The sequence below is a fragment of the Sprattus sprattus genome (assembly GCF_963457725.1).
Source record: "Sprattus sprattus genome assembly, chromosome: 5".
Lineage (NCBI taxonomy): Eukaryota > Metazoa > Chordata > Actinopteri > Clupeiformes > Clupeidae > Sprattus > Sprattus sprattus.
Genome location: NC_137924.1, coordinates 14184919 through 14211197, shown reverse-complemented (window position 1 = coordinate 14211197; position 26279 = coordinate 14184919). Strand labels below are relative to the sequence as shown.

At 41.5% G+C, this 26279-nt stretch overlaps 1 protein-coding gene across 3 annotated transcripts; it reads right to left on the bottom strand.

Annotated features, from left to right (window-relative positions):
* Positions 1–5255: 5255 nt before the first annotated feature.
* Positions 5256–25074, bottom strand: acvr1c (activin A receptor type 1C). 3 transcript variants are annotated; one of them, XM_080838893.1, is made up of 9 exons: positions 24878–25074; positions 17344–17574; positions 12807–13049; positions 12211–12441; positions 11316–11483; positions 10049–10205; positions 8229–8353; positions 7834–7964; positions 5256–7072 (listed from the first exon to the last, which is right to left on the bottom strand). In XM_080838893.1, the coding sequence occupies exons 1-9, from the start codon at positions 24945–24947 to the stop codon at positions 6947–6949; spliced, it is 1482 nt and encodes a 493-aa protein (XP_080695019.1). In that variant the 5' UTR covers positions 24948–25074; the 3' UTR covers positions 5256–6946. The 3 variants fall into 3 exon arrangements, with proteins under 3 accessions (XP_080695019.1, XP_080695021.1, XP_080695020.1); XM_080838895.1 differs by having other exon boundaries at positions 24934–25026; XM_080838894.1 differs by having other exon boundaries at positions 17344–17597; positions 24878–24940.
* Positions 25075–26279: the final 1205 nt, after the last annotated feature.

Here is a 26279-nt window from a genome sequence, read left to right as displayed (position 1 = left end):
CCCCACGTGATCACAGCGGACCTGTGTATGTCGATCAAATCCTCACATACATCCTTTTTTTTTCTCCCTCTCTCTTCCTCTCATTCTCTCTCGCTCTCTGTTTCACACATCTATCTCTCCACCTCAGTCACTATGCGCTCATTACTAAACATATCAGCGGTGTAGGAATCTGTTCAGTTAAAAGTTAAACATGCTTTGGGGCCCCAGCCGCCTGCTCTGAGGCGAGTTGCTTCATGGTTTGTCTGAAGACAGAGACGCAGAAGGACCTGTGGCTGGCTTCTCCACCGTCACCTGTTTCCTCTCTGTCCCCTCTTGCGTGCCGCTGAACGAGTGGGGCTTTGACATGTCCTGTCTCGGTTGCCTTCCACGGAGGCTGCCACCACCACCGCATGCGTGCCGAGCAGGGCAGGGAGGGAAGTTATGCAGCCTGCGGTGCAGATAAAGGCAGGCTTGAGCCGTAGCTTGAGGCCAGAGACCTGCTCCACAAACACAGCACACGGGTCGCTGGAGCCCCGGCATCACACAGTCTTTAGTTGAGAAAAGGAACATCACACACAGGTCAGCAGTCACAAAGAAAACAGCTCAGAGAGTTGTTTTTTTGGGAGGGTGACAGGATTTTTCAATCAAGGACAAATTTGATAAAAGGACAGGGAATTATTTCTTGCAGGGTGAACTCCAGCACACTCCTATGTCACCCCTTTACTGACATGCAGCTTCTTTCTGTTCCATTGCTCAAGCGAAGAAGGAGGAAATGTCAAATATCGCTATTAAGATTTCTTTCCACTGCTCTTGGCTCAACCTCTGCAGTAGATGGAGAGGCAGTAGATTGCCCAACTCAGATGTCCTCTGTCCCACTGCCCCTCTCTGACCTCTTGCATTGCCTCGTGTCCAGCCTAACACACTGGACTATCTGGGCATCAGAACTCCCCCAGGTTCTAAGGAGCAAGGGTTCAGATGAGTCTAAGCTGGATGGAGACGCTGATCTTTTTCTGTCTACTGTGGGTCTTTCAAGAGGAACTGGGTGCACTATTACACACAACAAATATGGTATTACAGAAGTGTTTAAGTCATTGCAGCGGAGCGGAAAAGTGTGAGTGAATTCTGTCAGAAGAGACATAGAGTGTCATTAACCTTGAGACAGGGCCAGGGTTCAGGTCATCTCATTCAGAAATGGTTTCTGCGGTTGAACAGCAGTTAACACTGAATCGGGGTTGCTTAGTACAATATAGGAATGAGTCACATAAGATAAATGTATCAGTGTGTATCTGTTGGATTTGCAGTTAAATGAGTCACATAAGATGTGGGTGTAGTAAAAGCCACAAAAAGTTGAAGACACTGCGTTTAGGTAGAACCAGTCAGAAGGCCTTGAGTTCACAATCTCTGCACATTTATTAAACTCAGATAACATACTCATACACGCAGACAACATATAGCCTGCTTAAAAATACACAAGCCAGATAAAGCAAAACAGGCGATACCGCAATCCGCCACCAGCAGCGCAAGATCCCCCAGTAAGCAATAGGCTGCAGCAGCAGTGACAGTGACAGCAACCTCTGTTATGTTGCACCCTGACAGTTTGAAGTCAGATCTATGTTAGGCCTAACTTTCTACGGCGGTTATGTTGCACAGCCACCCAAGCGAGACGTCCGCAAGCAACGAGCCCAATCAATACCCAATCGTCCTGCAGTACTTCCTCCCCCGCCGGCTGTACACGATACATCCTTGAGCAATGGCAGGAGGAAGAGAGTGAAAACTCTGGCAGCAAGGGGAATAAACCAGTAACAAGACTCACAATGTCGCCTCAGCCCAACAGTGGCATGTTACACTATGCTGGGCGCGGACCTATCCAGAGATGAGTGCATGGTTTGGAATATCCAACAGCAAGGTTGTTTACGCAGCTGCTACGATAACCTGTGCCCCTCTCCTGGTGTGCTTTTCTCTCAGCCCATTGCTCCTTTTTTGTCTCAGGTCTAACTGCATATAAAAACAACAACAAAAACCACAAGCCTGCCTGTCTCTCATTCTAAATAGCCTGTCCGTTCACGTATAGTAACGATTAGATGCAAGTATAAACGTACAAGTTATGATTAAATTCTACAGTGGGACAGAGTAGCAAATGATTGTGACATCACACTTGCTAAGCAACTGAAGCCAGCCCGCCAGTGTTAAGTGTTGACGCACCAGTTTGTTTTTTCTTTTCGAGAAAATACATTTTTAGGGGAACATGAAACCTATAGACAAACTGCCTGTGACCCTACTTTGAGCACATTGTCACACACACACGCACAAGCACACACACACACACAAGCACACACACACACACACACACACACACACACACACACACACACACACACACACGCGCACAAGCACACACACACACACGCACGCACACATTTAAACCACTTTCACACGCTGAGTCATATCTGTAATGCTCAGGCTCAGAATTTCCAGATGGAGTTGCATTTGTTTAACGGTCAAATCCGCTATAACTGTCAAGTTTGCAGGTTTAGATCAGGTTAATGTTAACAGTGACTTAGTGCAACGGATGTTTTATTGTGACGAAAAGGACATCGAATGGGGTTTAGTTTAGACCAGGATGCCTTTGTGACTCTTCCTCTGAAATCAATACATGTCTTAAATATTAAATGTAAAATATTAAGATAAAATAGATAGTTGAAGGGTGTTACAGTTCAAACCACGAGCTGAAGGAAAGTCTTCTTCATCTTGGTAAGGGTGTAGGTGAAATACTCATCCATCTGAATAATACCAACATCACATGTTAACCAAAAATACTTTATTCACAGTTTACACACATCTGAATACAATAAATAGAACATGACGTTAGAGATAAAGCATACTGCTAATTCAAAATAAGACACCAAGATCAGAACTCAAAGCATAGAGTGGAGTATGGAGTACCCAGTTTACATGCCTTCAGCAAAACAAAATTAAAAACACAAAATAAAAGCAAAATTCCCCAAAGCATTCTTTGTGGTGTGCTTCAGTAAGGAACAACATCACTGTATCCTGTCAGAAATGAACCAATCTCCTGTTTGGAATGGGTCTTCAAGGAGAAACATTGTAACAAACAACACTGTGAGCAAAACTGAGGGCAATCATATGTATTCGCCTCTACAGTGATTTGTTGTGTTACTAATGTGTGAAAGTTGCTGATAATATTTCACATGGATTGTTCAGTGTGCTGTAAGAAGCATGCAGGTATGGCCACATGTAAGGCCACCCATGGCCACTGTGGACTGAGTACACCATGTTCTGCCATGTGTACACCATATTTGCCCCTCCACTGATTTATTGTCCCCAGAAAGTCATGCTCTGCCTTGTGTTTCACATTTGACTCCAGTACTGTGTGGAGGCAGGGGCAGACCGGAACACATGCTCACAGTGGCATTGGCATGCACGTACGTGCTGGATGAAGCCATCCAAAGGCAAGCGTCAGATGATGGGCCACTTAACTTAACTCTAGGAGCCAATAGTGTATCCATGTAGAACAAGTTAGTGTCATTGTCAGACAGTGTAACAATTATAGTCTTTAACTTTTTCTTTTCATTTTTTAAGCCACATAAGCAACATTAGATGCTGTTAAAAAGCATTTAGGGTCAATAATATATATATATAAATATATATATATACAGCCGCGGAAAAAATTAAGAGACCACTTCAAAATTATCAGTTTCTCTGGTTTTACTATTTATTGGTATGTGTTAAAGTAAAATGTACATTTTAGTTTTATTCTATAACCTACTGGCAACATTCCTACCAAATTTCAAATAAAAATATTGTCATTTAGATCATTTATTTGCAGAAAAATGACAATTGGTCAAAATAGCAAAAATGATGCAGTGTCTTCAGATCTCGAATAATGCAAAGAAAACAAGCTCATATTCATTTTTAAACTACACAATACTAATGCTTACACTTAGGAAGAGTTCAGAAATCAATATTTGGTGGAATAACCTTGATTTAAAATCACAACTTTCATGTGTCTTGGCATGCTCTCCACCAGTCTTTCACATTGCCGTTGGGTGACTTTATGCTACTCCTGGCGCAAGAATTCAAGCAGCTGGGCTTCTTTTCATGGCTTGTGACCATCCATCTTCCTCTTGATCACATTTCAGAGGTTTTTTTATGGGATTCAGGTCTCGAAATTGGGCTGGCCATGACAGGGTCCTGACCTGGTGATACTCCATCCACACCTTTACTGGCCTGGCTGTGTGGCATGGAGCATTGCCCTGCTGGAAAAAACACTTCTCAGAGTTGGGGAACATTGTCAGAGCAAAAGGAAGCAAGTTTTTCTTCCGGGACAACATTGTACTTTGCCTGGCTGAGGTTTGTAAAAGACCATAAGGATTGAAAAAAGCGGACTGGAGGGTCTTCTAGTTCGTCTTCTCTGATGAGTCCAATTTTCAGCTTTGCCCAACACATGGTCATCTGATGGTTAGACGGAGACCTGGAGAGGCCTACCAGCCAGAGAGTCTTGCACCTACTGTGAAATCGGACTCATCAGAGAAGACGAACTTAGAAGAACCTCCAGTCCGCTTTTTCAATCCTTATGGTCTTTTACAAACCTCAGCCAGGCAAAGTAAAACGTTGTCCCGGAAGAAAAACTTGCTTCCTTTTGCTCTGACAATGTTCCCCAACTCTGAGAAGTGTTTTTTCCAGCAGGGCAATGCTCCATTCCACACAGCCAGGCCAGTAAAGGTGTGGATGGAGTACCACCAGATCAGGACCCTGTCATGGCCAGCCCAATTTCGAGACCTGAATCCCATAAAAAACCTCTGAAATGTGATCAAGAGGAAGATGGATGGTCACAAGCCATGAAAAGAAGCCGAGCTGCTTGAATTCTTGCGCCAGGAGTAGCATAAAGTCACCCAACGGCAATGTGAAAGACTGGTGGAGAGCATGCCAAGACACATGAAAGTTGTGATTTTAAATCAAGGTTATTCCACCAAATATTGATTTCTGAACTCTTCCTAAGTGTAAGCATTAGTATTGTGTAGTTTAAAAATGAATATGAGCTTGTTTTCTTTGCATTATTCGAGATCTGAAGACACTGCATCATTTTTGCTATTTTGACCAATTGTCATTTTTCTGCAAATAAATGATCTAAATGACAATATTTTTATTTGAAATTTGGTAGGAATGTTGCCAGTAGGTTATAGAATAAAACTAAAATGTACATTTTACTTTAACACATACCAATAAATAGTAAAACCAGAGAAACTGATAATTTTGAAGTGGTCTCTTAATTTTTTCCGCGGCTGTATATATATACACACCCAAAATATACAAATAACATTGAGTACACATGAAAGCCAAAGGAGTGCTTCTTTGTCTTTTTTAAAAACAGACTCCCGTGGTAACAGAGATAGCAAGTTTCACTCATGCAAGCAGCAGCACGGAAAGGAACCCAGTAGCCGCAGACATGAACTGGATGGCCTGCTCCCAATTCAGTGCTCACCTGCTCGCACCCAGACAGGCAGCTATAAACCCCATTTGGTTCTTGTTCCTCTTTCATAAGTGTGTTACAGCTGAACAATGAAGCACGTGGTGTGACAATGGCGTTATTGTTCATGACAGTCACAATTAAGCCATCACTGTTTACACAAAACACTGCTTTAACACAGGACATATACTTCCTGGCAGATAGTATGAACAGCCAACAACAAGATTATTTTGTTTGTCTACCAATCTGTCAACAAAGTGCAGTCATAAGTTCTTCAGTTATGGTGATTTGCTTGTAAAGACCTTGTAAACCACTCTGGTTTGGTCATAATATATTTGTAAATAAAAATATCCAGTAAAGCAAATGATGTACTGAATTTAAATGTATTAACATTGTGTAGTGTCATACAGCACCACAAAAGTGCAACCATTAAAACCTTTGAGGGCTACAGACTGAAGGTATAAAGAACAATAAAGACATATTCATATATATTTATCTTTTTACCAAGGTTGAAGAGGTAAGGCTCCACTGGACACAGCCTTAATACTGAAGGCATTGGGCATATTTCTCTCTCTCTCTCTGTCGCTCTTCAACATACAGCTGATATTGTGCACTCAACTGTACTCTATGGGCTTCTCTTTATCTGATATGTTTCCCTGGTCTCCCTGTCAATATAGTAGGCTGATAAAACGTTTGACAGAGAGACCAAAGTTCAGTGACGTCTGACGCCTGCTGTGCTTTTACGACTCGGAATAAGTCTTCAGCAACACTGAGAGTGTTAATGGGCAGCTTTTGTTATTTTTACTTCCGAGATTTGCATACATTCTTCTTTCCATTTGGCTTGTTAAGGGCATAAAAAAAGAGTATCACAGACATACCAGAAGGGATTTCGTTGATAACCACTATGATGAAAAACCCAGCTAGAGTTAATTGGTCCCTCGGGTAAATCTAGGAGTGTGTGTTTGTCACTCTTTGCAGCAAGAGAAAAGGAAATACATTCTTTTTTCCAGTGGCGTCTTTGGTCAGTAGTAACCAAGTGACTGCCCATCTCATTGGGCATATTACAGTGAGTCCTCCTCTACAACCGAGTGTTACTCAGTAACATTTACATTCAGTATGCATGAACAACAAGCATAACATTTATGGCACATGAAGCAGAATACGTGTGCAACTCATAGCATTTGGCACTTTCTATAGGAAACAAAAATAAAACATTTGAGGTAGCAGTATGTACACATCCAGATCCTTTCACTTCCGGTGAGTCACATTTTTTAAAATAAGCATTGTTGTCGATTCACATTCAGTTGTGGATATATTGCAGTAGGATCAGGATCCTTGCTGCTAGACACTGGGGTTTCTTTGGCATATTTTGAAGTCTGTGTGGGAGTGAGGGAGGGAGGGAGGGTGGGGATCCCCTTGTAGTGACTTTGAGGATTCAGGCTGGATCGGACCAACTTCGTTGTTCTACCCAGGGGCGGTTTAGTCTTTGACATCCTTGGTCAACGTCACCTGAGCGATGGTCTTTTTGACCCGCAGTGCGGTGAGTCGCGCAGCGGCGTTGGCATACCAGCACTCTCGAATGATTTTACCAATCACCCGCAAGGCCTGCCAAGTTCAAGGAGATTCATCAAAATTCACGTTGATTTGCAAAAGGCTTTCTATATATTTTCTCTCTTTCTCTCTCTATTCATTGCTAACACACACACACACACACACACACACACTGAAACACAAACACACTCATGAAATATCGCCTTCCTTGCACTGAAAAGCATCTGGCAAATCTAAGTGCACCTCTAAAGCTTTAGAGTGGGCTACTCGAGAATTCTATCTAGCTGCATTCAGCACAAGCCAACCACCACCTGGGTGCATCCACCTTCACCCTTTCTTCTCCTTGAGACTAATATGTCTGCCACTCTCCTCTTTGTCTCTATTTTGCTCATCTCATATTTTCTCCATTAACCGTATGTACTCCCTTACTCAATCACTTACTGTTCGTCCGTTCCAACTTTCTTTTTTTTCTTTCTTTCCACCTTGTTTTCTGTCGATCTTTCGACTCTTTCTATCTATCTTTCTTTTATTTATTTATTTCCTTTTTTAGTGTCGGCCTCATCTAAACTCTCATCCTCCCGCATCTCTGTTTGTTTGCTTCACTGCTCCTCTCAATCCTCACTCTCCCTGTTTTTCGTCTGTTCTCTTTCCTCACATCTAAAAACCTAAAAACATTTATCTTTTATTAAAATTTTTGCTATTTTGTTCAAATTTGCTCTTTTGCACATTTTCAGCTAATACCAATCCGAATGTGAAAATATACTTGGCAATAAAATCATTCTGATTGTGATTCTGATTGTCTCTCATTTCCTCACCTCACAGCTTTGCCACTGGTTGGGAATGTTGGGCCTGAGCCTCTGGTCACACACCACCTTCCTCATGTCCTCGATGGGGGGATCCGAAGGCACCTGATCATAGTAAGGCAGCTGAAAATCTTCATGGATTCCTGAGGTGACACAAAATGAAAAGGCCCTTAACAACACCATTGTCAACAAAACATTTTCAGTCAAGTTTAATGTGTGCTCCAGATTGCGGTGTGCACGGCATTGCTAATTAACATTGCAAACATTCTTCGTATCCACTGTAGTATGGTGGTGTGTGTCATTACTATTCCCTATATCTATAACAACACTTCTTTTTAAGTGCACTAGAGGGGGAGGCAGGAGTGTGTCATTGTGCCCGCTCTGGTGTGTGTCGCCACTGCTCCTACCTCTAAACGAGCACCTGCGCGCCACTTCCCAGAACACCAGACCCAGCGAGTAGATATCCGCCCGCTTGAACGACTCGAAGCTGTTCATATTGATCGTGTCGTCCAATATTTCAGGCGCCATGTACCTGAAAAGGATGAACTCATTAACTCCTAGTTAGACATGCTGGAGGGAAGGGGAGAGTGGAGGGTTGGCACGAGCAAAGCAAGGCAAGTTTATTTATAGAGCACATTTCATGCACAGAGGCAAATATTTAGAATACACACAGTACTATATTAAAAAATATTACATTTAACTGAGGCAAAGCAAAGTTATAAGGTGCAGAATTTTTGGTGACATAAGTACACAAGCTGGCCATATTTGATCAGTGCTTTGGCTGTTGGTGTTGTCTGACGTCACCCAAGTTAGTTAGCTCACTAGGTTTAAACTATTAGATGGGTTAATCAGGAGTGAAAAAAAAAGAGTTCTTCATGAAATAAAGTCCAATGACGTATGTGTTGTTATTATAATATATATATACAGTATATATATAAAGTACATAAAGAAGTAATTCAAATAACAAAGATATAAATAATTAAGAAGGAACACGGTGCATTATTAAAAGATAAGTAAAATAATTATAGAGTTAAGAGTAGTAATAATAGAGTGGACATTTTAGAGCTCAATCATAGGAGCATGAAAAGAGAAATGTTTTTAGCCTGGACATTTGGGGTACATAAGATCGTCTGGCAATTAAATGACAGGAAGAAAGAAATAACAACTAAATGCTGCTCCACCATGTTTGTTTTGGTCTCTGGGTTCTACTAACTGACCTGTCCATGAATCTAAGAGCCCTTCTCTGTTTTTAAAACATAACAGAGATGCATTTTGGGCCCAAAACATTCAGTGATTTGTCTAGTAGCAGCACTTTAAAATCTACTCTGTCACTAATTTGAAGCCTTGAGTAATTTGTTCTGTTTTCTTGGTCCTGGATAAAACTCTGGCAGCATAATTTTGAATGAGCTACAGCTGTTTAAAAGTCTTCATGGAAAAGAACAGTTTAGAGACCATTACTGTGGACCACCTAGGAAGACCCAGAGAAGCTCATTTATGCTTCTCATGAGCTTCTCTGGGTCTTTTTGGGACATCAAACCCTTAATTCTGCCCATATTTTGAAGATGATAGAAGGCTGTTTTGGTGATTGCTTTGATGTGGTTGATTTATTTGAGATCTCACTCTATTAGAATGCCAAGATTTCGAACGTTAAAGCCCGACAGTCGACGTGTTTGCTAACGCTAATTCTCGCTTCTTTGTTGCCAAACACAATAATCTCTGTTTTGTCCTCATTTAATTGAAGATAATTATTTATTTGAACATTTTGTTTGGCATAGAGGGTAAACAATGACACATCTGTCTCTTCTCTCTCTTGGTGGTAGCCTGCACCCATACAGGTCACCGTGGAGACAGTAAGACAATAAGGATGAGTATGTGTGCATACATTCTCATTGTCATATTAACACAGGGCAGCATATGGCGCGCTGCAAATAGCTGCTCTAAGCGAGTGGGTGTTTGGGGTGGGGGGCAATGGGGCCCCAGTTGATTTGTTTTGATACTGCATCATGCATTGAGAGCCATTAGAAGGCACACCGTCAAACAGCGATTAATGTCAAACAAGAGATCGTATTTCTATACCGCCTCCTCCATCTCCATAACCTTCCACCTGTTCAAGCTGTCGCTTTCAGAGGGGGGTCAAATCAATATTAATGGGCACACATGTGGACACTAACCCTGGCTATACATATGCCAATCAAGCGGGTAAGACAAGAAGAACGAGAGCTCTCACCTCCTGGTGCCCACCCTGTGATTGGTCGGGATGTCGATAGTGTTCGTGCTGGAGTCGTGTTTCACGGCCAAGCCCAGGTCGGCGATGACGGCAGTACCATTCTTCTTCACCAGGATATTTTTGGATTTGATATCCCTGTGAGCAATGGCAGGTTTTCCTGCAGCACATAAAAAAGTAATAGACAGTCAATCCCTCCTTGCATCTGTGCCTGTCTTCTTTTTTGACTCAACTAATTATAGTCATCCTGTGAGGTGTGGAGGTGCTCAGTGGGGGGAGGGGGAGGGAGAGAGAGAGAGAGAGAGAGAGAGAGAGAAAACATGTGCTTTGAAGCATGGCACAACTTTCTTTCCTATAATTAAGGATAATAGGAAGTTGAACCTGCTTTTAAATATATGAAACAATGGTGTGTTTTATATGAGACAGTGGCAGAGCAGAGAAAGTTTTTGAAAGTAACAAACAGCATTAAATTAATCTTACAGGCACATGGACAAACTGGAAAAGTGGCAAAGCCGATTTTATACTGCAGTTTGAATGTTCCCCTTATTCTTTGAATGCTGTTGATATACCATTTATGCAATTTATACACCAAAAGTCACTAAGCTCTTTAAAATGAGGGAGCTCCAACTGCAGTTTGCTCCAAATGTTTTGCACAAAACACCCTGGTCACCGTGCCATACTGACAAAATATATACACATAACTATAATATAATATAATGACGATAATGGCCAAATGTATACAAGTAAATATAAAAGGCAACAGTGGTCCAGGATATAATTAAATACAGTGAAAACAACAGTCTCAATATCTCCTCCTTTCTCCTCCAGTCCTCACGGCAAAAGTTGAAAGCGGAGTCAGATGAAATATAAGCTTGTTTTTTTTGTCTTAAAAGATATTTCTTCTAACCAGGCATTTTTTATGTGAGAGAATTGCACTTGCTTCCAGCGTTTCAGTCCTTATTTATCTTAATGAGGTATTATAACTTGTTACTGAGATTGTATTACTGGTTCTGAGCAGGTTAATGCTTCAAACCAGTTTTATCACCAATCTGACAAGTAAAAAACTGCTTTGTCAAAGTCAGAATCAAAACAAATGTTCTCGTTTTTAGTGTTGCCACAATAGTTTTAAGGTATATGTGTTTTTTTTTTTTTTTTTTTAATCTTCCTTTTACTTATTTTAAGTTATATATCCCCCATTTTCTTGTTTTTGAAAGCTGATTTTTTGCAGAGCATGAGTGTTTGGGCTAGCGGTGTAGCGCAGGCCTCTCACCCTGAGTGCCAATGATCTCCATGTGGAGGTGGGCCAGGCCACTGGCGATTGACAGAGCCATCACGATCATCCCCTCCACCGACACCGTGTACCTATTCAGGTAGTCAAACAGAGAGCCATACTCGTGGTACTCGGACACCAGCCACAGCTGCGTCCACGAGCCGTTATCTGAGGAGAGAGAGAGAGAGAGAGAGCGAGAGAGGGAGAGAGAGAGAGAGAGAGAATATAGGGATCTTTCTGCCACCATGCCAGGTGCACGACACAAAGCATCCTCTCTGCATGCAGATCACAGCTAGGAGCCAGGTTGCATGTCCTGGAACCAGGTTCTCTTTCCTTGAGACAGTTTAAGACAATTGTGTTGTTTTGGCACTCTATAAAGAAACACAATTGAATTGAATCAAAATGTTGTCTGAGACTGAGCATGAATATGGCTGCTGCCCCCAAGATAAGTAGAAGAGGAAGTAGTTGACGTCAGGGGCTCTGTATAGTACTTGACATACTGACTAAGCACAGCAGGGATTCGACACCTGTAATCCTTAAGCTAGAACATGCCACGTACATGCCGATTATGGAAATGCCTCCACTCATTAGCATTGAAAAATTAAGACTTCAAACAAGCTATGATTCATACATTGGTTACTAAGATTATATGTGTGACGGACCAAAGAGTCTTATTATGTGATGCCCTGCGTGACTCTTTATCAACAGCCAGACCACAGGGAAGTGACAAGACAGACACAAGAGTAAATTTATGAAGCAGTGCCTGAGACTGTTTGGATTTTATGAAGAAAGGCATACATTTGTAAATATATTTTCATTTTTAAATTAAATAAGCTTTCCAATATGCACAACCCTTTTGAATCAGTAATTGAACTCCCCATGGATAACCCAGTACCTTTGTTGTCGGCGGCGATGAAGCCAAGGATGTTCTCGTGGCGGAGCATGATGGTCTGGTAGATCTCGGCCTCACGGAACCAGGAGCGTTCATCTCTGGAGGAGAAGATTTTGACGGCCACATCCTCGCCACGCCACTTCCCCCGCCACACCTCGCCGAAGCGCCCTTTGCCAATGCTCTCCTGAAGGACGATGGTGCGGGCTATGGTCCGCTGAACCAGCAGCGGCAAACCTGACCACCGGGCGTAATAACAACACATTGAACCACTGTATACCAAAATGGATAATGACCAGATAACACACTGCTTCTAAGAAATACTTTCGATCAGTTAAGCATAGTTTGGTAAAACACTGTAGTTTCCCGCTTATATTAATATTGTCCATAGCTGGGTCAGATCTCAGGGGAAAGAAGCTCAGGCCGTCACAGCTGTCTTGGATATAAGGTATAAGATATATTTCTTAACAATTATGCACAGTTAACAGATCAAATGGTGTTGTTGCCATCATCAAAAAAGCTTCTAATCCACTCGCTCACATGACAAAGCCTCTGCAGGCCAGATGGTGTCCGCTCTCCCCTGTCTCAGGAGAGCCCCTCACCTGACCCAGATCCAGAGGTGCTCATGTCGAAGATGAGTTCCTTCAGACACTTCTCTGGGGACATGACGCTCTGCTCGTCCAGCGGGTCCTCCACGTCCTGCTGGCGGCCTCTGTAGTGGGCACAGCGCTGGTCCTGCATGACGCACACGCCCATCAGGATGCCCACGCAGAGCAGGCACGAGGGCACCAGGATCACTGCTGCCAACTCCAGCCGGCCCCAGCCAGACCCCTCAGGAGGCCTCTCTGTACACACACACACACACACACACACACACACACACACACACACACACACACACACACACACACACACACACACACACACACACACACACACACACACACACACACACACACACACACACACACACACAGACACAAGGAAGGAAGGAAGAGAGTGAAAGGGAGATTAAGATAGGATGGTAGAATTTTCTCATAACAGAAAAGAGTCCTCCGTCAGAGATGTTGAGTAACCTTGAGTAGATACACATGTCCTCTGTTTACGCGCTGATGAGGTTTTTAAAAGTTTGTCCAACACTAATAAGCACATGGGACAACATGAGTACATGTGTAATAGTCATCTCAATGATCAAAATGACTACGCCCTCTGCTGTCAAAATATGACCATCAACAACATGTGGATAGGTAACACAAACGGAAGGTATTAAGCAGACGCTTTTATCCAAAGCGATATACAGACAACCTACAGCGATCGGGAACCGTTTGCTGTATGTTCTGCATGTACTTTTCCTCTCGCTCTTTGCATGCATCAAAGATTTCAACGATTTTAAGGACAGAGGATTGGAACTGCAAGTTATTCTGAAGGAAATAATATCAATCCAGCAAGGGATTGTGGTGTCTAAGCTAAGTGTTTTTTTCACTGCTTAGTCTGTGATGACTGCAAGTGAGAAAGTGATTCAGCTGTAGCCGGGATACAAGTCAATATGGAAACAACATCCCTTTTGCCAAAGCTTAAGCATAATATGTCCCCGACTGTCCAAACGACAAATCAAACCTGCCTGGCAACTATGTATGCCTGGAGTTAATATTAAACTCCCCGCTGCTAAACTCTTATTTATTATCAGGGTGCTCACAGAAAAACATCAATTACTCATTATAAGTGCTTAAGAAGATGAAAGATCAGTGAAGGCAATCTGCCCTTTTTGCAAGCCAAGTGATTGAGTATCATTCGGGGGAATTGTCAGGGGCATTGACTTTTAGACAGCTGTCCTTGATGAGCTGAGTGGGCGAGAAGCAAGGTGAGTTCACCGAAAACAACACCAGCAAATTCCCTCAAAATCTCCTGCATGCCTCAATCTCCCACATACTGCTCCAGAATGATGAGAGGAAGATCTTCCAGAACAACTAAAAGAGGAGCATTGATGTTACAGTGGTATGTTTACTTTATCTTTGGAAAGACGTGTGGTGTAATCCTGAGTGAAGCAATATTTGCTGACGTCTTTTCTCCCCATTTTCTTTGAAAAGAACACCCCTCTTATAAAACATGCATCCAAGGATGTTTTCTACCACTGGGACCTGGGGGGCTGTTGCAACAACCCCTGAGAAGTTGGAATCAGATAGGGAGTTGCATGTGTGACAACAACCAGGGTGGGGTATTTCAAAATGTGTTTTTCACTCTTTTCACCAGAAAAAAACCCAGCCCAACTGGACCAAAAGTGGCGGAATCAGTCAGTCCATTGAATAGGGAGTTGTGTGATTAATGTGGAATGGGAGTAGAACTGTTTGTCTTACAGGAGGCAGGTTTTAAACGAGAAAAACACATCTGACACTTGGGGTGGGAAACAGACACAGAGTTTGGCCGTGGCTGCCATTTCAACTGAGAATCTGAAGAATTGTTTTGTATAGCACTTGTAAGATGTAAATGTCACTGTATTTCAGAACATAAACAGAGATATAGGAGATGGACATCCTGTCTGACATTTGAATGCTCCCAGTCCTTTGAGTATTTAGCCTGCTGTAGTAGGTACGAAGGTGCTACGGTGTTAATGTTGCTACATGGGAGCGACATGTCTCAGCCTGCTGTACTATCCATTATTTTGCCATATTAAAACCGATCAGCCAAATTCCGTAATCTCAGGGTCTCTGTGGATAGGCTATGTGTTGCCTCGGGAAGATTACACAAATGTATGCAAAACCATAACACGTGCCAAGCTCGTGACGAGCGGCTTGTATCCTCAGGTGTGAGCATGTTAACATTGCAAACAGCCACGCTTCACATGAGCACAAGATATAGCCCTTCTGATAAGAGGGGATCTTTGCCCTCAAAGACGCTGCATTTGGCTGCAAACAGAGCTACACTATAGCATCTTTATATCCCTGATATACATTCACAGCACAATATCGGCTCAAGACCATAAAGCCAGAGAGATATGATGTGCCTGAAAGCTTTAAACCAAGTATTCTGCACATATCTCTGCTTTATGAGTCATACTCATCAGCGTAACAGTGTCGGGCCAAGGCCATACTGTACAGCTATGACCAGTTCATATAAAGCCTGGAAAGCTTTGAAGAACTGGAGTGCGATGAGTGAGCTCTTTGTTCAGGCATGTTTAATACACTTCAACAGCCTCTTGGGAGGCATCCAAACAATCTTCAAGAAGGTATGACCTTAAAAACCACAGTGGGTGACAGCAGGTTTGTGGTTGCGGTTGAGGCAGGCTAACTGAATGCTAACGAGAATAAGCTAGAGGACACCATTGATTTTTGTTGAGCCAGTTCACCAGAGTGACCCTCGGGAAGTGTTAACTGCTCCGATAACCCGCCGACTTCAACTCCCTCTCAGCACTTCTCCTCGTTTTGCCGGCACACTAGATTGCTTGGCCACTGAAATGTTTTGTCATTAATGTGATCGGCACATAAGTGCTTGCTGGAAAAAACAGCAAGCATAAAAGACTTTTTTTCCTCCCATTTGCTTTCACATGAAGCTTTGGCCATTTAACAAGCACTTGTGAATCGCCGAATCACTCAGTCTCAGTGCGTACAATCAATTTGGTAACCAGGGGAACAGCCATTACAAGCTCCACTGCACCGTGGTGTCAGGCGTCACAGCCGAGGAACACAGAGGTGGCACACTCGCTCAAATACACTGCCCTTTGGATCAATAACCCTCACACGTACACATTCACAGAAACTTACATGAACCCTGTCAGCCTCGGTCAAGAGAGGTTTTTTTGCTAGCATTTCCTAAATTTCATATTACTTAGTAATACTAGTGGTGACAACGATACAACCTGACAAAAATATTCCTGTTAATCAATTTGATTAATTTCTATGGTTTAAGGTAGTACAGTATTTTCTCCTGTGTGACAAGTTGCTAACAGCATGTCACATGGTATTTTGAGGGTCTGCAACTAAGTTAACCCACACTTCACTTCAGTGTTTATAAACGACTGCATGACATTCTCCCTATTTGCTACTAGAAAACCATACATTACAACAGGGTGGACAGGGTAAGAAACAAAGTGGAATGCCAATATAATTTCCATAACATCCATTACTATACAGATAAAACTATAAGGCATCTGGTGAGAAGATACTACTGCTATTCCATTCTGTGCAGATAATTCTTTAAATGGGACTCTAAGAGAGTAAAAATGTATCAGCACATATAAAGTATAATGAAAGAAAACACACGTATATATATTTATCCTAAAGGAAACCAATCAGATGACAAAAAAACAACAACACAGGTCTGCTAATTATCTCAGGTATTTCAGGGACCATTGTCTAAAACTCTTGTCTGCCTGTCTATCCAGCTAGCAAACGGATGAGTGAAAGGATTTGCATGAACCAGGGAGGTATTTATAAAGCTTTACAACGTAATCACAAACTGGCTGGAGGTACACCACTGCCTGCCAGCGCTATTACGTCACTGGATATAGAGGTGGATCATTCTTGCGTTAGTCTGGCAAGAGCGCCGTCTGAGCTGCTGAGAACGAGTCAGGGTAGGATTGGGGTCGGAGGGGGACAGAGGAGGAGAAGACGCGGGGGTGGGATCCTGCTCCCCTGACACCCATCTAAATGGTCAAGCCCAGTTCCAGACAAGAACGCCCACGTGGCCGAACAATCCGTGCCTGAATAATGGAACCTGGGCTACGATGCGGGAGGAGACGAAAGGTCACTCGGCAGTTTAGTTAATGAGTCGGCTTCAGACAAAAAGTGAAAAGCTATGCCATCGCTTTTAATTAAACATTAGTGATTTGCAGTGGCTTAGTTTGTTTGCCTAGCAACAGGCAGCACTCTGAAGCATCACTGCACGTCTTTGTTATTCAAGAGATGCATCCTGAGCCTGATGATTCATGCAAAACATTTAAAAGATGGCATTGAGCTCTTTTTTTTTTCTATTAGGAGCCAACAGGTGGCCCTGGCTGAAAAACTCCTGTAAAAGGCCAAAATTGTATAACCTTGCTTTTATTCATAACTGCAGAGCAAAACAGATGGCTATAAAGTTAGCAAAATAAAATACCCAGGTGCCCAAAGGCTAAGAACTCCTGGATGTGCTCGAGGAAAGGAGTACCTTGGTACAGGTGTAAGGTCTCGTTGTTGCAGAAGTCGGTGAAGCAGCAGTTCCTCTTGGAGACGTTCCTGGAGCTGTAGCAGAACACCTGGCCTCTCATCTCGGAGGGCGACAGGCAGGCCTTGAAGGCTTCCTCCTTGCCGTTGAGGAGGGTGACGGAGTTCCAGCAGGCCCCGTCCGCTCCCGTCTCACACGTGTTATTGGCACACAGCTGGCACATGCACTTCAGTGCTGGAGGAGAGAGAAGAGGACACCTGGGGGTTTAAACAGTGCTTTGGTGATGAACAAACAATCAAAGTGATGAGACTGCAATTTCTTGGGCTTTGAAGTCACTCTGATTGATATCAGTGCTGCCATCGCTCTTTTTGTGGACAGCGTGAAGCTACTTGGAGGTTTTTTTTCTAGGTTTCCTGAATAAAACTTAAAAGAAAAGGAAATCAAAATCTTCCATGCCACCCACTCCTATTGTACACGGTCTCTTTCACAACAAAGGGATGTACATAGGCAGGTGGAAGATTGCCTTTAATCCTGTTAGGTACAGGTTTCCAGGGCCATCCATGGCTACTGGCCATTTTCTCTCTTAAGACACTAGCTTCCCTCTTACATAACACTTACATTTGATTGTGCACTTAAATTGCAAAAGAAATCTGTGTAATGCCGCTTACTCTAACACCCTGGCTAATCTTCCGAGTTCGTCTCCATGTGCACATGTCCTGTTGATAGGAAGCCCTGGACAACACAGCACTCACTTATCACTGACAAATAAGTTAATACACTTTGAAACCTGCCTAAATAGTTTGAAGTACTTAGATGGTGCTGGCACTTTCTATGCTTTCTATTTCCTTACTGAGGTGAATGAGAAATGCCTGGACCGTACTGACTGTATTTTTCAGTGAGACTGGGAATCTTTCTGTACAGAATCACTCTGCTGTCTGAGCATACATCAGCATGCTACGGGTTTATTGATACACAGAAGAGAGAATTCATGACTTTCAGTATTGAGTTTTCACAGAAATCCAAGTCTTTCTACATTAAAGAACCCTTCATAGTTAAGTCTCTCCTTGCTATCTAATTGTATTTAACATCTGCCTCCATCCTGCTGGAAAACTGTTTTTTCTGTTAAATTGGATTTAAATCAATCTACTTAATTAATAAAGTATTTTTGCTTGAGCTGTTTTGGGGCACAGCTCTAGCTCAACATGCACTGAATGATCTCAGAGAAAGCTGCCCTCATTATATTATTAATATTTGTGCATTTAGTATTATTGTCGCATTTTTATGGCGCTTGACCTCCACCTAGTTTCCATCCCTTAAATTCAACTAGGGTCAACCCTAATGGCGCATTCTTAGCTTGTACACCGCTTTTTTGACAGACCCACTTGTTTTTTAAAAGAAAATACATCATTACCGGTTTTAATTGAGTATTTTCAAACTGAAATTAATTGGGGGATGGTTAACGGACTCTAGTGGTATGCTGAGGATCTGCATTTTGTTCAATTTAATTGGCTTGGAGTGCCACAAACAGGTAAGATGGCTGTAGTAGAAGGCCTCCACAGAAAATCACAAGGTAACATTGACAAGTTAACTCTGTAACTGCTAAACTAAATTAGCCAGTTGATAAAATTTTTACTTATAGCAGAAGTGAGTTATAAATTCTAATTTTGTTGGTCACTGGCAATCGGTAATCACACACTTCGAGATTAGTAGTAGTACTGAGAACAAATGCAAGATGGCTACTTAGCATCAACACAAACAAGAAGCAGTAATCGGGCGCTTGGAGCAGAAATTGCCGGCTGCCTCTCAAGCATTGGGGAGCTAACTAACATTACCACTGAAGGATTGCTCACAAAACGCGAACTTGGTTCTAAATAAAATGGGACTGAGAAATTACCTATGGATTTAAATGATCTGTCATATCTTCATTTCGCAAGTTGTGATGCAGTGCAGATTAGAGAAAACATTGGGCCTCATTCTCAAATTCAGTTGTGAAGAATTTAAGAAGGAATATCTTCTAAACTCCTCTTCCGGTGGATTTAGGACAATATTTGCCATTCTCAAATGTTTTCTCATCTGGGATTTCTTCTTATGAACGCGCGTTCAACTTAAGAAACCTCTTCCGAGGAGCACAGCTCAGAAGACTTCTGCTGCTTATGAACACATTTTCAAGCGTGCATGAATGCGGCGGAGGTCTTTTCCTTACGTTGTTTTTCCGAAGTCCATAAGAAACATTTCAGAAGAAACTTCAGAAAATGATCGAGAATGAGGCCCATTCTTATTTGAGTGATTAGATTTAGCTATGTAAACACTGAACCAGCAATCTAGCATCAAGGCAAAGTAAGCACTGCTAATGTAGCTTGAAAAGATGATTAATTGTACGCTTAAATCTACTCTATATTTTGTATAATTGATTAGAGCACAAGCCATTTTTACATCACTGTCCTTGACAATTGGTACAATTGCTTTGCCATCAGCAAACAGCCGAATAGCCACACTTCATTCTAGTTAGAAAACTACTGTTAGTTCAGTATTATTAATTATTATATGGCAACCACAGTACGAGCATTCTGATTGGCTAATGGGTAGTCATGCCAGCCGCGCATTGACGTTCTAGCCGGTCTGCGGTCTGATAAGTATTCTTATTGCACACCCCATCAATCTTAAAAATGAGTTATACCATGTACGAAGTACTAAACATTACATCCTTAAAAATTAGCGATATATCAACAGCCCTGAGCATGTATTGATAGAATCAGGACTCTTATAATGAAATTATCTGAGAACAGGAAACCAGTTGAATGTCGTGGTAACATGACAGTTGATGTCAGTTGAAGAATAAAGACTCAAGAATTCGCGAACATTTTGATATCGGGTAATACTTTATAGGACTTCAGAAGCAGCGAAAATGTGTTATTGAAAGTGATGATGAAGACTTGACTACTATAGTTTGAAAACCTTGCATTTAACTGTAAATTAAAGCCATTTAAGCTGAGCCCTGTTGTCCGTTTTCTATTGATCATTGTAACTTGAAGTTAGCAAGTCATTGTTTGCTAGGCAACACCTGAAACACTGTGTCGTGAGAAGACTTGAGAGCTGAACAAAACGACATGTTTTCTATTTGCAATTACCATTTATTTTCAAAATGAAAAGAGCTTAAATGCCATATAATAAACAACTTACTAACCTCGACCGTTCGGTCATGCAGGTATATCAGACTTCGGCCCCGCCGCATCAACCTCGCTGTCGCTCGGTCGATATCTTACAGCCTCTGTCTGATATTTACCTGCATGACCTCACTCTCGGCTAGTAAGTAGTTAGTATTGCCCAGCTAGCAAGCTAACATAAGCTTTTTTAAACTAACCTGGAAAGCTGACAGTAAAGACAACGGGGTTAGTGTAGAAACATTCAACAAGTTAGTTTTACACTGAACATGTTTTGTAGGGCTGCATGATGTCTTGAAACCTTTTAATCTAACGCAAGCTGGCTTGCTGTCTACAAACTGAATATGCTCTGTGGTGCTTCATTATTCATTATGGAAGATGTTGAAATAGCCATGACTCATGTAAATACAGAATAATCTTAGAATATAATATGGTTAGGACAAAGTTTGTAGAGATAATACTATGACAGAAACATTAAGAAAGTGAAGGCAGGTGGGTCTTTTGTGTGTGCTCGCTACCTACTCTGTTTCCAACAGTTTCCCTGTATTAATACTGCGTTCATCGCCCATCTGACTTCAAACCGCAGGTGCAGTCATACGTTTTTTTAAACAGAATATAGCCTACAAGAATACAAAAACAGATTGCCCTCATACCTACATAAAATATATTGAATAATACAAATCAGAAGTGTTTTGCCGACAGAGAATGCACATTTATATGATACATAAATCAGAGGACACTGAATAATGTAATGTAAGGTAATGATGGAGATGTCTCTATCTCTATGTCTCTATCAGAAGTTTTGCAGACACAGAAAATGCACATTTATATGATACATAAATCAGAGGACACTGAATAATGTATTGTAATGATGGAGATGTCTCTATTGATTGATATATGTGTGTTCTTATATAGTTTGTTCAACACAATTTTTGTCAATTTTTCCTGTGCAATGCTTTCATTCCCATATCTGATCCGCGAGGCTACCATCCGTGAGCCTCCACTACTGCTGAGCAATCACACTTCGCATTTTCTTGTGGTAAAGAGGTAAAATTATGAACTTTAAGAGAGCAAACGGAGGTGGCTTTAAGGTGGCTTTAAGTTTGCCGTGCTCTTCATTACAATAATGTCTGTCAGCTCACTTTCAACTCAAACGAACCGGCACGTTGTTTACCTGTAATAATATTCCTGTCGTTTTCATCTATCTACAAAATACACACGCACGCTCATACTTTGTGTTTAACAAAAGCTACAAGAACAGATAGTCCTCAAGCCTTCATAGAGAGACACGAAGGATGAGACACAAATGGGTATAGTATTGAGCATCCCCTTTTGTCTCAAGTGACCTCTAAAACAAATTTGAAAAAAATATACATAAATGAACAACAACTAAGGCAATATACATCATGCTTATAACAGTATTGCATCAGATCATAGTAGAATTAACAAAAATGATAATTACTATAATAATATAAAGATTGTAGATTGTAATGAGTTCTAAAGAGGTGAGTCTTCAAACAATATGTGATACTCTTTGAATGAACCATGGCTGTCAGTAGGCAGGGCATTCCACCAAGTACCACTAATGAAAGAGTCCTGATTGCAATCTGTTGCTGCGGAGAGAAGGCAAAGAGAAACAAAGTGGGCGAGATTCTCCTAAATATCGATAAGGTGCATTGGACACAATGAAGAGAGACCATCAACTCATTTTGAACATTGACTGATAAATATTTTAACAGCAGAGTGTATGGGTCAGTAGTCATTGGTGTTAGAGAATCACTTCCCTGGGCCTTGTTAGATGATATGTATCGCTCATCCTACAGGTAGTAGGAGAAATAAACCTTTCTGTCAGAGGGCAAAGTGTTAGCTTCCATGTATCTCTATTTGAAACTCAATTTCTCTTAGCAATGTAAAGAATCAGAGCTCAGGTTAAGAGCTCATTGACAATGGTGCATAAGCAGCATGCACTGCATATACACAAATCAAAGCTTAAAAAAAATCTATTGGGCTGCGCACACTCTGATAGACATATGGGTGGATCTTTTATAATTGAGTATTTATGTATTATACAAGTTATACTATTACTGGTTGTTCTGAGCTGTATTCAGGGCTATCTGTTGACTCAAAGTCCATGTTGCTGTGAATATTTGTAATCATATTGAAATATACTGCATACATATTTACATCCTTTTACACAGGAGCAATCACATATAGCCTGTAAGAGTCTGTTCTCTCTGTGTCGCAGTAAATCAATATTTTTGGGGCCATATTATCTTTAAGTGCCTAAAATGAGGACTTTCAGCCACATAACAAAAGGAGAAATTGCTCCCAAAGGTATAATTTGCTTCTGAGTGATGGCACAGATGATCCATAAACACTGCTCATTTCAGCTGGAGATTAAGGCTATTTTCATGTCTAACTGACTGGACCCTTTTTTTTTTACCTTAGCTCCCATGTCACTCTTGTCTCAAAACCCCAGACATCATGAGCACCTCCAATATAAGTGGGCTGAGAGGAGCTGATTTCTCTGAGGAAGAGCAGACCATTTGGACTTAATAATGCAGAGCTCTACCTTGCAGCGAGCAATGTGTCCATATTGAAGAGACAATTTGCAGCCGAGGCACACCCGACACATCTACAGAAATCAGTATGCCACACACACTATATCTGGTATGGACTAGTGAGACACAAGAAAGTTCCCTAAATAATCAAAGACTGGGGGAGCTCAAACAGTGTACCAGAGAAGGTGATAGAGGCCCCATAAGCACTCTTACTCAGTGGTGTAGTCCAGGGTATACGTAGGTATACGGAGTATACCCACTTATTTTTCGGTCAGTATTGCATATACCCACTTCTCAAAACAGGGTGTTTATCCTGTGCTGTATGGGCTGCTTAAAACAAATTAAGAGTATACTCACTTCTCCAGGGACCACTACACCACTGCTCTTACTATATATGACACCAAAGCCTTTTAAGCACCAAATGTCTTCAATATGACTGACAAATTTTCTCACAAACTAAGAGTGTGTGTGATAGGTGTGTGACTGCTGTCTAAGTCTGTCTGAGAACACAATGGCCTCACTTCATTTACGCATGTTCCCTGTCATTAGCCAGGGCAGATTACATGCAACTTAGCGAAATCAACGTGATGATGAGTAATGACACAATTGTCATTTGGTATGTGCACTCACGTTTTTCGGAGTTGTACAATGGTACCAATGAGAGTGTATGAACCACCATGACCGACGGATAGGATGGAGATGGAGGTGCATTTTCCTTTTACTCAGTCACTCGTCTCTATGTCGTACACAACTACTCAAAAGCTGATTTAGCCAACATTAGTTTTGATTTAATGCCAGATCAGAACAGAACTAATTCTGTGTAGAGCAAATATGAGGTCAATAACTGCACCATAATCCAGGAATGTGTTCTAGGAAGAAGTGGTATTAGATCAACTTGTTTCATGAGCCCATTACGGGATGGTTTAAATATTTTGGAAATGTTGAGCAATCCTACATAATAAAGACACATTTATGCAGTTGTTGCTGTTTGCAAGGCTATTAGCTTGATTCAGGCATCTACTACTGATTCTTTCTGTATCGTAAAATGTGACAATGATTGTAAATCTTGAAGTATAATAATGTGTGACACCAGTATATGTTGGTCAGAATAATATATAATATTATTATATATGATATATTTATTCATCATAATTATAAATAATACAATTATGAAATTGACACTGACACTTGCTGCTCCATTAAGTTAGTGAACTTAAGAAATAAATATTTCCATGACCGTTTACTGATGCTGAACTGAACTGATTATACAATTTTACCAAAAATACTCTAAAGTTAGTTGATAGACCAAAGTATTTTGCATTTAGAAAAGGTATAGTTTCAGATTTAAAAAAATAATAATTCTATGATCGAGAAAGAACTTTTATGCTTGCAATAAATGTCTCAGGTTTTTCAAGTGCACCTGTGATCTTCTACTTTAATAATGAGAAACCCAGCAATGATCTTTTGACTTACCCTACCTAAAAGTCTGTTGTATACTGAACCCATTAAAATTGCACAATGTCCAGAGTCCATGAGAAAATCGCTTATGTTAGTTAAAATTCATAATGAATTGAAGTCATCATCCGCCTGTCTGTGGTCAAAGAGTTCATGTGCGCGCTTTCCCCAAATGTTTGTATCTCTAAGGAGATTAATCACATGCGCAATAATACAAGAAGTTGAACAAACAGGTAGTTGGCTTTCTTCTGAGCATTTTAAAGTCAACGTCATGTTGAGTTTGTATAAATACTACTCGCTCTGTCCTGTAACATTATTCACCAGTGAGGTACACCGTAGAAAGTGAAAAGACAGCTATACCTGAGGTGAGCTGAGCGACGGACAGGAATATCAACGTCGCCTCAACTGTGTAGTACCTGAAGCGACTCATGACGGGATGTAGCCTACATCTGCATGACTCCGACACGGGCAGTCTTACACTGCTTTTCGCAGCAAAATCATGTTAGTCTTCTTCGATGTTATTCCTTCAACCACGTTTCAGCATTGCTCCACTCTAAATAACCAGCGCGAAAACTGCATACGCAATAGGAGGGTTGCCCCGCCTCCGTTCCCAGGAATGTAAGAGGATTAATGCGCAGGCCTAACGACAAATACGTGTGGATGCGTAGATGAACTTCAGTGCTGCGGTGGTGACGGCAGTCTTTCTGAACAGCACTGCCACACTCCATAAACAACAAATAAGCTGCACCACATGGAGCATGCTTCTGAGTAGCACTGAGTTTGACGCGTGTCTTGCTACGTTAATGTGTGTTGTTGACATGAAACAGTTGACGGTCACGCTTCTTCGGTCTCAAAACTGGGGGAAATTTTACCTTTCAGTGAGTCCTAAACATCGTAAAAGTGTTTAAGGTACGTTAAAAATAATTATCATGTGTAGAGTTGGCTTTTTTGTTTTGTTTGGCTACTTCTTCCTGTAGTGTTGAAAAATATCAATGTAGACACGCCCTTATCTCAGAAGGGGTGACAGCTCTTGTGCGACCTGGGTCATCCAAATGGGTACTAGAAACAGGTCAAGGGTGCAATATATCAACAACTGCTAGCCCAACTGCCAATTGTGTACAGAGACCTGGGCAGACAAAAACATTTTTTTTTTCAAACGCCACCCGTTGCACACTGCAATTTAATTAAATATCTTTTCGAAGTATTTTCCAGATCAAAGAAGCTTTAATTTAGGGTATTTCTGCCAAAGGAGTAAATAAATGTCACACAGATTGGTTGCAAGGTTGTGTTGTTGTCAGCAGTCTTAAAGTAACACTATACAACAATTTGACACTTTTTCAGTATGTACAATATGCCAGTATAACACCTGTAACTTTCCAGCGAGCCATCCAGGATATGTCCTATGTAGTTCTGTATACCGAGCTGGAATACCCTGCAAAAATGGAAGAAAAGCTTTCACAGCATGACATTGCTATACGGCCAAAAGACACCACTTAGTGTGTTGGCAAGCTTCCATCAGTGTCAACTGGGCTGTTGGTGGTGTGTGCAAGGCTTTTGCATGCCTTTTAGGCAGTTTTGGAACAGAACTCCTATTGCTGCTTTAATTGCACTTGTGTTTTGCAACCTTCTTAGGATATCAGTTACTGAAAAAATTAGTGTTGTATTTATTTTTGCGACAAGGTTGCCACAACACTAGGACCACAAGTAACATTGACTTAAAATGCTGTTAGTTTTTTCCCCCTCACAGTGATTGGAAGTAGTC

Coding starts and splice junctions, on each gene's coding strand:
- acvr1c (XM_080838893.1), bottom strand. CDS start 24,947: ATGAGTCGCTTCAGGTACTACACAGTTGAGGCGACGTTGATATTCCTG. Junction 13,050..17,343: donor GACCTTACACCTGTACCAAG/GTACTCCTTTCC, acceptor GTGTGTGTACAG/AGAGGCCTCCTGAGGGGTCT. Junction 7,073..7,833: donor ACCAGTGGCAAAGCTGTGAG/GTGAGGAAATGA, acceptor TGAACTTGGCAG/GCCTTGCGGGTGATTGGTAA.